A 15,270-nucleotide genomic window follows, 5' to 3' on the forward strand; every position below is an offset into this window, starting at 1 on the left:
AAATATGACATTTCAGTGCCTTGTCCAGAGCCCCGATTACGGTAATTTTTAACCATGAAGCTACAGATAAAAATGGAGGCCACACTCCGAATACCTACTTGAAGCACAAACTAAGTATCACTATCTCGCTCTCTGTGGGCAGACTCGCTCTTTCTAAATAAACAAAAAATATAAAATTGCTCAAATTCAATGAAACCAATGTAAAATCTTTATTTCTTGACATAGGTATCATTAAAAATGATAAGTGTAATTACTGGTAAAACGTTTTAGGAAGAAATTACTGTAAAAAATGTGAAAAATGTTTACAATGATCCAATGTCGGAAATCACGAAATAAACACTTACGCGTGGAATCTTATGTCACTTCCAGGACACCACGTACTACCGCAACCACGCACTACAAAATTTTGCACCAATTCTTGTGATAAAACAATGATTATTTCCTGTAAACAATCTCAAACGAAATTAACTGCTTAATAAACAAAATAGTAAACAACCGCCATGATGGGCCGGATTGGGCCGATGTTGCCACATGGTACCGATTACCCAGGAATTGGGATTGTAATTCCCTGATTCGCCAACACATTAAGCCTAAATGGCCGACAATTTTGTGATTTGTTATTTAACTAGGTAATCTTAGTTTCAAATATTAATTATTTATTTGTTTAACTTCTGATTTGGTTAGTGAATTGGCTATTTCGAAGAATTTACAAGGAGATTTAAATCAGAAGATAGCAATACTACAGTTCACACTAAAAAGAGAGGTAGGGCCGCAGAGAGCGAGATAGATATAAGTAGGTATTTGACTCAAGTTTTTGTTCCAACTCTGCCCTCCATTTTTATCTTTAGCTTCATGTTTTTAACGTCAACAATCCAGACACGCTTCTCGATTCTGCGATACGATTGGTCGTTCAACAGCGTACGTCAGCTGTTTTGACCAATCGTATCGCAGAATCAGAAACGCGTCTGGATTGTAGACGTTATAAAAGTTACCGTAATCGGGGCGCAGAAATCGGCATTGCCACAATCTGTGGGCATTTCTTATCGGATGATGAATGAATGAATGATATTATTTAAATACGAATAATTTGTTTCGTAAATAAAACGCTTATTTCTTATTTTGTAATCTTTTATAAAAGCCAAATATAGCCTGACCAGGAACATAAAAACCCTGGCATAGAGGCGCCTCAATTGCATTTGATAGTGCAACACTGAGTACAGTCGTACCTGTGTTAAATTAATAGGCTAACTTTATGTATCAGGATTCAGGATTACGGGCTAATTTGATATTTTCATAAATTAACGAAAAAATATTATTATAGGTAACCTGATTTAAATAAATTAAATGAAACCATCAATCGAGCTAGTAGATTTATTTTATTATTCATCAATAATCAAATTCAGAACTTGAATATTCAACTGCAATGTCTGCTCATGAACGCTTCAAACTTGGTACTTCTTTCCCAATCCCATAAAATTCAACACTTAGAAAGTGACAAAATTTTTAAAATAGGTAGTTGAAACAAACCACAGCTAATTTTCATAGTGGACTGTACTATACGATAAACATGACAGTCAATTTGACAACCTTTGTCGGAAACATTATTCAATGAAAATATTGTCCGAACCCTTAGTATTTCTCTTCGACAAATACTTTAACACATTGTGAACCACTTTTCTTTCACGACTATAAAAATATTTTAGCTATTTAATTCATAAAACCAATTGCGCACATTTAAAATAAAGTTTGTTTATACTTTGACAGCAATAGACTGACATGCAAGGTGACATGTCAATGAAGTTTTCAGTTACTGTTGCCATTAAAAGAAATTAGTACCATTAGTTTTCCGCAACATGGCGAGGGTTTTTATGTTCCTGGTCAGGCTATACATATCGCCAAAAATAAATTCTTAAATTCCATAGACACGCTCAACCACAGACATGAAAGACAACGATTAAAATTTGCGCGAAATTCGTAACCATGGTTACCATGCGAAAACACACCAAAACAAAAGTAAACATTCTTGGTTTATTGCATTATGAAATTGAAAATATCAACTTTTAAAGAACCCAAGCATGTTGGGGTTGTTGTATGTGTAAGTTGGAATAATACTGAAGATGTTTTTTCATGTGGGTGAGTGATCAACTTCCTATAAACTCATAGTTCATAGTAAAAAAACTATAGACGGTAATAGCAGACGGTATTTTCCTTAATATTTTGATCCTGGATTCTGAACCTAAGCTTATTATGGACTTTGATTAGCCTTCCAGGTGCCAATAAACAGAGAGGATACTTCAATGCTAGTTCAATGCTAATGCTAAAAAAATATAAGTACCTACTCATGAGCACACTGGTTTGTTTGGCTGAATGGATTTGGATAAATTGTTACAGCTATTGATCATGTTTTTATTTTTTTTTATTTGTTACAATCTTTTTTATGTAATGTGTAAAACTTTTCAGCGATGACCACAAGCTTCTCAAATGGAACTTAGTAAACAGCGAATGTATGGTCATCACCACGTTTTCTGATGATTTTTATCCAACTGGCATGCACTTGTTCCCAAAAGTTAACGTTGGCGGCAATAAACATCAGCACGATGTTATTTTGATATCTTCTGCTGATGGAAAGTGAGTTGAGTTACTAATTTTGCATTTTATTAAAGTGTGTGGCACAGAATCAAAATGCATTTATTAAACATTGTAAATACATTCTGTTTCAGATTTCATATTGTAAATCACAATGGCCGCATAGAGAAAAGTGTAAATGCCCATCAAGGAGCTTGTTTAACTGCCCAGTGGAGTCCAGATGGCGCAGGACTTCTAACAGGTAAGACATTACAAAACATTGATCCTAACATAAATTCTATAGATATTAATTAGGTATCTCAAATAATAAGGTTCCGAGCAAACGGGCTACCAACCGCCATCCCTTGGTACCGGACAAATGACGACTACATGATGACTTTATTTCCAGCTGGTGAAGATGGATTCGTAAAAGTCTGGTCCAGAAACGGGCTGCTTCGATCTACAATCGTACAGTCAGACGTGCCGTGTTACAATGCAGTGTGGAGTCACGACAGCAGCGCTATACTTTACACCAAAGGAAACTTTCTCGTCATCAAACAGCTGAATTCGAACACTAAGATTACCAAAGTAAGGAAGGATAGACAAGTTTTGATTATTATGCTTGATGATTTTTAATTTTATGACGTCGTAGGGTCTTATAAAAAATTGTAACTTGATCTGTTATAGATATAGGTACCTACACAACAGAAATGTACGAAACTTATTGTTGACTAATTTTTCGATCTATGTTTCTCTGTTCACTTGATGGGTCAACTCTCACAATTTTATGGCATAGGTACCCATTATTCATAACAACAATATAACTGTACCTAAGGTAGGTATGTAGTATGTAGGTAGGTAATTGTAAACCGTATTTTAGCGAACGATTAGACGAGGTCTTTGACTCGGGAGGTCAACAATACCCAAAGTTATGAGCGGGAGATTCACTACGAGAGATAATATTTTATTTGTAATTTTTCATACATAATAAAGTTAGACACGCACTCATGCAGCGTTGGAAATCTATTGATAGTATTTATTTATTAAGTCTGTTTCTTTACCATTTGTGTTAGTAAGTATATTCATGTATCGGAAGAACCAGACCCAAATAAATAATATTAATGCATTCATATTTTTATTTTCAGTGGAAGGCCCATGAAGGATTGATTTTATGCGCAGCTTGGAACGCCAACAACAATTTGATCATATCTGGCTCCGAAGATGGCCTTACCAAGGTCTGATTAGTTTCTTTTTATTTATTTAATTAGATAATAAAAATATTTTTCCACTTGCAAGGATGTGAAGTAGTAGCATTGTCTTCAGCAATAATATTTTTATTGAATTCAGTGTCAAATTACACAATTATTTTGTTCAATGCCTGTGCTCATTCTAAGGTCACTTAAGTGATCTAACACTTAATTGGCTGGTTGGTTATTATTACAGATCTGGGACACGTTTGGCCAGCAGATCTCAGTGAGTGTAAAACACGACCTGCCTATCACCAGCGTTAGCTGGTCTCCTGCTGGGGACCTGTTCATCATCGGCAGCTACAACCTGATCAGATTGTGCAACGCTAATGGAGTAAGAACAAAAATACTGTCATTCTACAAAAATAGTCTTATGAGGACATAATACGAACATACGCTCTACCGGATGTTGATTAGACATTACTCTTTGTATGACCTCATTATTTATTTTTAGCGCCATTGTTGTTTATCAGAAAGACACAGTGCAAAGCTTTTGTGTTTTACAATTTAAAGCATACTGCCATAATTATTATCAATTTACCTACTTGCTAAGTAACAAATACTTACCTACATTAATTTTAATTAAAAGCGATGTTCTTTCTTCGCTTGATTCAAGGTTTACCTACTAAAATTTTGATAACATTTATGTTCTTACATAATATTTTAATTTTGCAACATTCATTCACAGTGGTCTCACTGCCTGGATCGCCCTTCAACAGGTAGTATTTACAGTCTCGCCTGGTCATCTGATGGGACCCAGTTGGCTGCAGCTTGTGCTAACGGTCATGTGCTGTTTGCACATGTTATTGATAGGTATTTACTTCAAATATCAATAACATCTTTAGATGATGACGAGGCTGGGAAATAGAATGACGCGTGTTTAACCATTTTAGAGAATACACATGGAAAAATTTCGCATGCACCCAAGTCGGCAGGAAGGTGATATCTATAAAAGACATCATCACCGACCAGAGCGACCAACTGGATTACCCAGACAGAGTAATACAGATGGCCCTTGGATATAACCACTTGGTGATCGCCACGGTGAAGCAATGCTTCATCCATAAACTGACATCTTGGAATACTCCAGTCACGTTCGATTTGAAAGAAGGAACGATCAGTATGATACTGCTAGCAGAAAGGTACGTTTTCAAATATTTCAATGCGCTTTAATCTTTCCGGGTCTCTTATAATATGTACCTACTTACTTGGTAATAATTAGTTCAAACGATATAATTATCTTTTGTTTGCTACTGAGTGTTAGTTAGTCACGTGATTTACACTTTAGTAAATAAGTATTGTAAATAATTTAATTTATACAAAGTTAGACATGATGTTCGTGCTCAATACACCAAAGTTACCGCAGTCCGCAACGTATTCGATTCCACAGGCTCATAGCTGGAATTATTAAAGTTTGTTTCACCAACGATGAGGCTTAGTGGTCATCGATATTGTAGTGTAGACTGTAGAAGTTCTTGAATCATAATTTTCAGATGTCTCTGCATTGTGGAAAGGGCCGGACTCTCAGTGTACAGTTACATGGGGCGGCTGCTAGCCAGCCCTCGTTGGGGAGCCCGCCCCGAAACCCTGGGCAGAGCTGCAGTATCACTTGGTCCCGATTCCCTGGCTGCCATAGACCAGACAGATAAGAAATGCAAGTTGTGATTTTAATGTTTATTTTGATTCTAACTAACAGCACTTTAGAACGAATTAATGATTGCAGTGATCCACGTTTTTGATCTCCCTACTGGAATCGTAGTACGAAGCTCAGCAGATAACGCTGTAACGAAGCTATCTCACAAGATGACTGTCTCATCCATAGCTTTGAGCCAGACTGGACCGATCAATGAAAGGCAGCTAGCTTTACTCGACTATAACAGAGACTTGTATGTTGTCACTGTAAAGGACAGTAAGCCTAAGTTTGTGAAGCTAGGTAAGTTCCAGGCTTAATACTCTTCGATCGAACTATAGATCCGATAAAGTTGGGCTAATGTCGCTCTTATTAACTAGTATGTTAAGTTTAATTTGGCCACACAATCATTGTAGGTTCACAAATACTAAGCGTGGCTTGGAGTGCAGAAACGGAGTTGCTGGTGGGACTACGAGCTAATTCAGCTGTTGCATGGTGTTGTCCAAGGGCGGCCACTCAGCCGGACTGGCTAGCTCTTACCACAGTGAATAAGGAGATTAGGTAAGTACAACTACTGCTGAACACCCAAACTCAAAACTAACTTTGCAAGCTGTCTATGTCTGGTATGGGCTAGCTGCATAAGCGTATAATTTTCAATTCTTCCTTATTTACTGTATTAATTTGTTAAGTTTCATACATTCCATCACGTATGTATGTAGGATAGTTGAAAGTGTAGTTATTATGATAATGACAGAAATCTAGTTAAAGTTGATTGAATCGCTAATCGAATGTAAATGTGTAAATTCAAGTTAAACCGTGATTAGAAACATGTACCTACTTATCTGAGCTTATTAAGAGCGTTTACGTCTAGCGTGGCATGTCAAGTTTAGGTAATTTCGATGCTATTTTTATTCACACTAAAATAATTATGACTGTGTGCGTGTTCTCACGCTCTATAGTCAAACCAAAATATTTTGATCCACCATCGTAAAAGTGTGCCAGGCTGTCAAGTGACAGCTCAAGGAAACTATAAAATCTTCAAATATTCCAACACCGACTCCATAATTATAAATAATGGTATACATTAGTCCTAATCAATAATAAATACGTAAATTCTTTATCAAATAGTAAATTATCAAAGGTTTTTTACTATTTTGAGAATATTTTATACAGCCTATTTATAAAATATTAGATTTTTTCAAATCGGTTCTATTCAAAACAAATTTTTCCTGTTTACTATTCTTTTTTTATCCGGAAAATGCATAACATTTCATACCCACCAGCTGCGGGGGCAGTTATGTGGGGTTCTTCCTACCAGAAGGTGGGTAGCCCCTACACCCACTAAAAACCTGACTATTTCTGCCATGATCCATATGAGTGATATGAGGGAACGCGGGACATCGCCATTGGCTGTTGCCTGTAGCATTCGTCCTTAACCGCCACCAGACACCTCCATCAGTGGCGGCGTAGCATGGGTTGGCCCCGGGTGTGAAAGAACACTTTCACAGAAAGTAAGCACACTATACCATAAGATTATTTGTCTCATCATATATTTTATACTAATTTATTTATTTATACTTCAGCACACAAAGTAACAAATGCACTGTGGCGGACTTAATGCCGGATGGCATTCTCTGCCAGTCAACCACGGGTCATGCAGAAAGAGTAAGGCGGTGCAAAAAAATTACATTTTTGATAATAAACCTACTTACATAAGATTACATAAAATAAATAACATAATACAAATAAATATAATAGACATACACATAAATACATAAACATAATAATATTATAGATGTACACATCACTCATGTCTGAGATAGCGAGAAAATGGAGAAAAAAAGGTCATTCCTTGAAATGTAGATATTGTTTCCGAAGGCGAACTAATGTAGATATTGTTTCCGAAGGCGAGCGGGTTCATTCCGTACCTGCACGCTTCATGCGTTCTCTAGCAAAAGCTAAAAATCAGTGTTCTGCCCTTTTGAGGGTAGTGTTTATACTGAGTTCTTTGCTTTTTGCATCGCTGCGGCACACATCACTCTGACGCAGGGAACTATTTGAAACGCTATTCATCTTTATCTTATGTTGTTTTGTCACTTTTGTTATGTTGCAACTGTTGAAATTATTACTAACCTGTGTAACAAAATACCAGTGGTGTCACCTAGTGTGTTTCTTGACTAACTAACTTTATTTCGATATTGAATTGAATTTCAATAGCAACTATACATAATGTGTGTGTTAAAAGCATTAAAAAAAGTGTGTTACAACAAATAAACAATTTATCTATCTATTTCACGCCTCTTCCCGATTGGTAGGGAGAGGTCATTTCCAACCGCCGCTCGTTCGCTTAGGCTGGGCAATGTTGGAGCGTGTCAGTCTGCTGCGGTGACTCACGTGCCAAGACTGCAGTGTTACGTGACAATAATCTACAGGCTCTCGGCCTATACGGTGGAGGAATGGCCCGAAGCACCCATGGCCCGGTAGAACCTGGGTCGCCCTTTGTGTGAGGCGATCATGCCGTCGCACCCACTCCTCTAATACAGGCAGAACTGCCTCTATGGTGCGACGTAAAATTTGGCTGACGGCCAGGCGTACCCTTCAGCACTCTAGGGCCTAGATCCTCAAGCCTCTACCTTTTGGTTTCCACCTCTCGTGGTGCACGTACACGTACATTTCCCCTTGGGACCTATGGTCACCTCGCAACTGGCGTCTATTCTCGGTTGTCGACACTAGCTTTGTCGCCACTGAGGATAAATGGCATAAATAATATCGATTGTCACCAGTGGTGACACATACTTTCCCAGTTGTAGCTACAGGCTTTCTCACAACTTATGACAAATTAGAAAAATACATCCCAATTATGCCTAGTGGGGACGTACACAAATATTGACGCAAATGTAATCGTGCATGACATACGTAAAGTAAAAGTCAAGTAAGACCAAATGAATACAAATATTATTAATTTTATTTTGAACTAGCGGCCGCCCGCGACTTCGTACGCGTGGACCTCGTTTTACTCCTTAGTTCGTAAAATCTGTTGTTTGATATCATGTTGATAGATGGCGTTTCACGGCTTCCCCGCATGAATATTTACGAACGTCAAAAACAGTAGTTTGTCCAGCGCTGTAGATTTTAACCAATGACGATAGATTGCGCTTTTTAGACACGTCTTATTTATTTATTGAAATTTATTTGTCACATATCGTCATAAATTATAGCCTAGTTAATCTGGTTTATAAACAATAATACTGTAAAGTTTCAACAAAATCCGTTCAGTAGTTTTTGAGTGAAAGAGTAACAAACATCCAGACATCCAAACTTTCGCATTTATTTATAATATTAGTAGGTTTGTTATACGTCGCCACTAATGACAATATTTTTTTTCCCATTTATCCTCAGTAGGGAGGGACATAGTCAGTGTCCACAACCGGGAATAGACGGACTGCGGATACTATGCGGTATCCACGAATTACCTCAGCCTGTGCCTCAGTGATATCATGCGTTGCGCTTTTTTGAACAGTAGGATGTTCCACGACTACACAGCACTGTGCCATACTCGAGCCCCATATAGGACCATAAAATATAACGCGCGACGCAAAAGTATAGTCCTGCCGCACAATTTATAAACGCAGTAAGTAACACGTGAACAGTTTCGAGAAAAACGCGATCAAAGTTGAAATTTTATTTTGGGGTGTCTACAATTAGTTACGCAAATATTTGTAAAAAAAAATATATGGGCTTATAGAGCTAAACTCAAAGTTTATTTTGATATGAGGTTTTTGTATTTTAATTAATATTTTGTATTTAAAATAATTAAAAAACTGTTTATGTTATGGATTAACTAAGATTTCGTTCGATACTTACTACCCATGAATGCAGTATGATTGTTCCTTACTGCGTTTATCAGTAGTTTTCGTTACTTACGGTACATGTGTTAAATGATTGATTTAAATTTTAGTTCTTACAACGTAATATATGCGCCGTATCTTTACAATTTACTGCATTTATGAGTGGGAGTGTGAATCAAAATAATTTATCAAAACTTTAAATGCGCAGTAATAATACAATTATACTGCGCTTATCATAAGCCAATAACGCTTTCATGTTGAACTTTCCCAAATGACCAAGGGGTAAATGAAACAAGTATTACAAAATAATTGCTGAGATCGCTTGTTATTCAATCAAAAATTAAGATATGGCACCCACTTTTAGATCTTAAATATACCAATCTAATAAAATAAAGACTCGGTCGTTCGTTTCAGCCGAAAGACGTCCACTGCTGGACAACGGCCTCCCCCAAGGATTTCCACAAAGACCGGTCCTGTGCCGCTCGCATACAGGCACCTGACGCGACCTTCACCAGATCATCGGTCCACCTAGTGTGAGGCTTGCCCAAGCTGCGTCTTCCAGCTCATGGTCGCCACTCAAGAACTTTCCTGCCCCAGCGGCCATCAGACAACTCATAGTGTCTCCAACCTTCAGAGGAGTGGGTACAGCACGGCATTTGACATGATTTTTGTCTTGTCCATTAAAGACCCATTTGTTGAGAGGCTCTATTGAGGCAATCGAGGATTGAGCTTAGATCCTCCACGTTCTCAGCCATGACTACGATATCGTCCGCGAATCAAAGATGGGTGATGTACTCGCTGATGATATTTATGCCCAATCCGCTCCAGTCCAGAAGCTTGAAAACATCTTCCAGAGTGGTAGTGAACAGTTTTAGAAATATCACATCTCCCTGTGTAACCCCTCGCTGCAACTGGAGTCCTGATCCCGGAGACGGACTGACATTGTGGCCTATTCGTACAAGCCATTCAACGATTATATCTATAGTAAATTTGGCACCGTTGGAGAGACTAGCTTGAAGAGAGAAGTCTTTCTCATAGACCACAAATGCCAGACAAAGTTGCTGATTATTCTCCTCAGTTTTCTGCCATAGATAAGTATGTGGTCTATCGTACTAAAGCCTTATCGGAAACCGATTTGTTCGGGAGGCTAGATGTCGCGTGAAACCATTCATGATGACTCTCAAAAACAGAATCAGAAGTGAGATGGGGATAAAATAAATTCTTCAACAAGGTTCAAAGCCTTTTTTGAAGAAGAGTATCACCACACTTCTGTGCCATGCCGTAGGCGTTTTGAAGGATGACGGAATCGAATAGCTTCTAAAGAGCCTTTAGTACCGGCGTTCCGCCTGATTTCAGAAGCTCAGCCGTGATTCCATCATCGCCCGGTGCCTTGTTGTGTTTCAGCTGTTTGAGAGCCATTCTAATCTCGTACAGACACGTCTGGGATATCTTCGGTATAGTGACGGGTCAATCTAGCTCTTGGGTCTTCGGCTAGATTTGTCATTTGGACAGGTTTTCAACTTCTTCCAATAACGTAAGAGTCAGCCACTGCGTTCATAACATGTTAACACCTAGGCAGCACTCTGACAATCCTTAGTATGTACGCAGTATAATTGTAATTACTGCATTAATATTAAGTACAAGTCATCTGTTTTTCCTATGGAAACATAATATCAGTGTGTGTTTAAGTGGAATTACTGCACATATACTATGTACAAGGTGAACTTAACAATTGTAGAAACATAATAAGAATGATGTAATTGGCACATACTGCACTATTACTGTGTAGCAAATTAAGTAAGCGCGAGTATTCACGTAATATTAAGTTATTATGTGCTCTTACTGCTAACATAGTATGTGAAGAAACCTACAATCTGCTCTTTACTGCGTTTATGATAATATGTATCTTCCGTTCTAAGATAGATAGAAAAAAACGGGTCTTTGATTCTTATAGATCGCGATGTCAGGATTCAGAATATTCAAAACAATCATAAATGCAGTAAGTGGTACTTACTGCGTTTATAAATTGTGCGGCAGAGTCAGCGACTCAGTGCGGCCGGGCCTCCGAGATTAGGCATCAACCGGCTTAGTGCGCCGGCGGTAGCCAAAAGCTTAGGGGTGAGACGATTTAAGTGGCTGTCAAATGACCACTGTCCAACTAACTACAATCCGAGGTACCTACCGCAAAGATTTTCCGACTGTAATATGTTGTGTATGTTCCCCCTACAACTAGGTGGGACCCTGCTGACAGAGCATTCCTATTAACTATTCTGTAACCACCTATTTATGGCAAATAAATTATTAGTATTATTCCTCTTTATAATATTAGTATACATACATAGGGCAGGTGACCCGGTTTTGGCCATTTTAAGAATTTTTTAGACTTTGAGGCTATATCATTTTACAGTTTTTGTTATCACGGACTTATTTCTTGTAAAAAGTGATTAAATATATTTAGATCTAGCCTAAGGATACATTTTTTTTCATAATGATTCAATGGAAAAATAATCCTGTAGAAAAGAAAAAGAAATGGGAATTTGTGCCACTTTTGGCCAGCTTTACCCCATTTCTGGCCACAGTCATGTGCCAGTTGTGGCCATCAAAATTCATCAAAAAAAAACAAAAACTACTCGACGGATTTTAACGAAACTTGGTACAATTATTTTTCATACTCCTGGGCAGGTTATAGTATACTTAGGAATTCCCACGGGAACAGGAATTAGCGGGAAAATCCTTTTGTATGAAAAATCTAAACCGCTTAAGTTAGACGCTTGAAATTTGGCATGTAGGTACCTTAGTAAACTTAAAGCTTAGTCACAACAAGTAATTCCCGAAATTCCCACGGGAACGGGAATTAGCGGGAAAATACTTTTGTATGAAAAATCTAAACTGCTTAAGTTAGACGCTTGAAATTTGGTATGTAGGTACCTTAGTAAACTTAAAGCTTAGTTACAAGGAATTCCCGAAATTCCCACGGGTACGGGAATTCGCGGGAAAATCCTTTTGTATGAAAAATCTAAACCGCTTAAGTTAGACGCTTGAAATTTTGCATGCAGGTACCTTAGTAAACTTAAAGCTTAGTTACAACAGGATATTGCAAAATTCCCACGGAAACGGGAGTTAGCGGGAAACAACATTTGTACGAAAAAATCTAAACCGCGTAAGATAGATGAAGGGGGTAAAACGGGATCCACGCGTACGAAGTCGTGGGCGGCCGCTAGTATGAAATATAATATCTCAGCTTGAATTGAAATTACAATTAAGGATCAACATTAACCTATAGTATAAGTTTATGCGGTTAGTACTGGAACAATTTTCTTTTCACAACACCGATTTTTTTAGTATTTGGTTTCGATGGAGGCATTATAATCGTAACTCTGAAAATGAATCGATTACTTATATCAAAATAGCTAAGTAATTAAATTGAAAAATCACGATAAAAACTAAATGGCCAAAAGTGGGGTTCTTCGCGCACCACTTTTGGCCAGTCATGTGGCCAAAGATGGGAAAATTCATTCATTCTGGCTCCATTAGTGGCCACCTCTCATAAACCCACTTAATAAACAAATAGCGATAAAATATCATTAGTACTACTTAGACAGTGTATTCTTTATTAAGGATTAACATAAACATTTAAAAAAATAAGAAGGGTTTAGAAAATAATGATTGTTTACTCACCCGCTCGCCTTAGCCTTTTTGCTAAGACTTAAAACAATTAACGCTTCTCAAAAAATAATGACTTGTTGGATTGAAGTAAAGCTTGACACATCAAAGCTGTTAACGCTATCAGTGTTGCTAATATTAGATATTTTTATTCCCGTAAACCATACAGTAATATATTAGTCTTTGCCTTAGTTATAACGATTTGAAGTTCTAAATGGCCACAAAGGGGTCGGTGGCCACAACCGGGTCACTTGCCCTACCTTGCTGTTCCAAATTTTCGTCATTCGTTTTCGTTTCATCGCTAAAAATAACTTAATTTTATTTTTCATTACGTCTGAAATAGAATTTGTAGTAAAAATAGACTGTAATGAAAAATAACAATAAAATATTTTAATTACCACGTGATCGCAAAATCTACCACCAAGATTTTGCGGATACACTATAAAAGTCCAGCTACCTGTCAAAGATCAACGTACGCGTGACACATGTCAGCAGAGCACCGAGCGACGTGACCTCACTCTGGAACGCCTCGAGGCGGACTGAATTTGAACGATTCGTGCGCGGCATTTTATAGTACTTTTCAAATACTCATAGAAAAAAAATTACAATGAATTATTTTAAATTTCAAAGTAAATATTTTAGATAAGATATTCTTCTATTATATTAAGCTATTTTTGTGTTGAATAAAGGAAGAATATTGGTGAAAAAATCACTTTGATTTTTGGGTATTTCACGTTCTTTTAATTTGTGATTTCTTGTTGTAAAATGCTTAAATCTAAAAATTTTCTCAGATAACTATTTGCCCAAGGATCTATGCTATAGGATATAAATGTTTGTTAAATCGTTTTCACAGTATTTTTATAAAAATTTCAGCTTGTAAACTGACGCTAAAGTGGAAATTTACAAAACCTGTGTGGACTTATCTTGATAGAATTCTTAAATGCTAAACTAATCGCAATATTTTCTCAATTAACTATTTAGACGACGAAATTGCCTAACTATTTATGCCTATAACATATTTGTAGTATTACTGGTTAATGATTGTAACGAGTTGAAAAAGTACTGTTTTTGCGCCAAACGGCGTAAACGCTCTTAAGAATGGGTCCAGAATTTATTGTCAAAATAAAAAAATAAAAAATATAGGTACTTAATATTCGATTGAATCCAATATTTTATTGTGAAACTATACTGACATAACTTTGTTTTACATAATGTTTTAGTGACTTAGGCCGTAATCCAACAATCGTCAGCATTGAGGATGGCGTTGCAAGAATATGTCGCGGCAATGGATCTATTTTGCACGTCTCCCTTGCTGCATTCCCTGAGAAGCTCCTGAAACATGTTGCTGCTAATATGTGGCAAGCTGCTCTGCAGGTAAATACAATACAATAATAGAAGTGTATCACGAGGTACTTTAAAAAAAAAAACAATTATCGTGGGTGAAATTGGCTGTATTTATGAAAGAATTTTTATTTTTACAAAAACAGCTATGCCGAACTGTAGAAGATGAGACACTATGGGCTTGTTTAGCAGTGCTAGCATGGCAGCACAACCAACTTGCAGTAGCCGAGGAAGCCTTTGCACTGATACATCAGTATCATCAAGTCTGTTACATACAACATCTCAGGGTAAATACCTACTTATTTAGTTTTTAAAAGTTGAAAATGTTGAATAGTATTTTTTTACGAATTTCAAAAATAAAATTGAATATTCATTTTATTTTTCAGACCAATATTCCCGAAAAGCTGAACTAAATGAATGTGAAGCATAATAAACTTAGTAAGGACGTGGGTTCAATTCCTGCCTTAGGCAGTTCGATTTTTTCAAGTTATTTATAATTTTCAAATTAGTAAGAAATTTCTGAATTTTTCACTAATCCTGTACCGATTGTATGTTTAAGTTTATTTTAAATAAATCTATACTTATAATAAATCTGTAGAGAGGTCAATTCTGTACATGAAATATATTTTCAAAATAACTATCAGGGGGTGATTAGTGATCGATACTGATGCCAAAAATGCAATCAGTAAAATTTTTGTCTGTCTGTCTGTCTGTCTGTCTGTCTGTCTGTCTGTATGTTCCTTATAGAAACAAAAACTACTGGACGGATTTTAACGAAACTTGGTACAATTATTTTTCATACTCCTGGGCAGGTTATAGGCTACTTAGGAATTCCCACGGGAATGGGAATTGGCGGGAAAATCCTTTTGTATGAAAAATCTAAACCGCTTAAGTTAGACGCTTGAAATTTGGCATGCAGGTACCTTAGTAAACTTAAAGCTGAGTTACAACAGGATATTGCAAAATTCCCACGGGA

At 37.1% G+C, this 15,270-nt stretch overlaps 1 protein-coding gene across 1 annotated transcript; it reads left to right on the forward strand.

Moving 5' to 3' along the window:
- Positions 1-2,007: 2,007 nt before the first annotated feature.
- LOC135087593 (intraflagellar transport protein 80 homolog) lies at positions 2,008-14,823 on the forward strand. The gene is made up of 14 exons (XM_063982318.1): positions 2,008-2,133; positions 2,461-2,628; positions 2,721-2,827; positions 2,975-3,153; positions 3,711-3,800; positions 4,009-4,146; positions 4,501-4,625; positions 4,706-4,954; positions 5,306-5,466; positions 5,536-5,745; positions 5,859-6,003; positions 14,174-14,327; positions 14,441-14,581; positions 14,681-14,823. Exons 1-14 carry the CDS (start codon positions 2,039-2,041, stop codon positions 14,705-14,707), a joined length of 1,989 nt encoding a protein of 662 aa, XP_063838388.1. The 5' UTR covers positions 2,008-2,038; the 3' UTR covers positions 14,708-14,823.
- The last annotated feature ends 447 nt before the right edge of the window (positions 14,824-15,270 follow it).

Source organism: Ostrinia nubilalis, chromosome 3 (genome assembly GCF_963855985.1).
Source record: "Ostrinia nubilalis chromosome 3, ilOstNubi1.1, whole genome shotgun sequence".
Taxonomy (NCBI): Eukaryota; Metazoa; Arthropoda; class Insecta; order Lepidoptera; family Crambidae; genus Ostrinia; species Ostrinia nubilalis.

Bases quoted from the DNA above. Each gene is read 5' to 3' on its own strand.
- LOC135087593 (XM_063982318.1), top strand. From the start codon at position 2,039: ATGAAATTGAAAATATCAACTTTTAAAGAACCCAAGCATGTTGGGGTT. The intron at 2,629-2,720 runs GTGAGTTGAGTT...ATTCTGTTTCAG, and splicing joins ATATCTTCTGCTGATGGAAA to ATTTCATATTGTAAATCACA. The intron at 2,828-2,974 runs GTAAGACATTAC...CTTTATTTCCAG, and splicing joins TGGCGCAGGACTTCTAACAG to CTGGTGAAGATGGATTCGTA.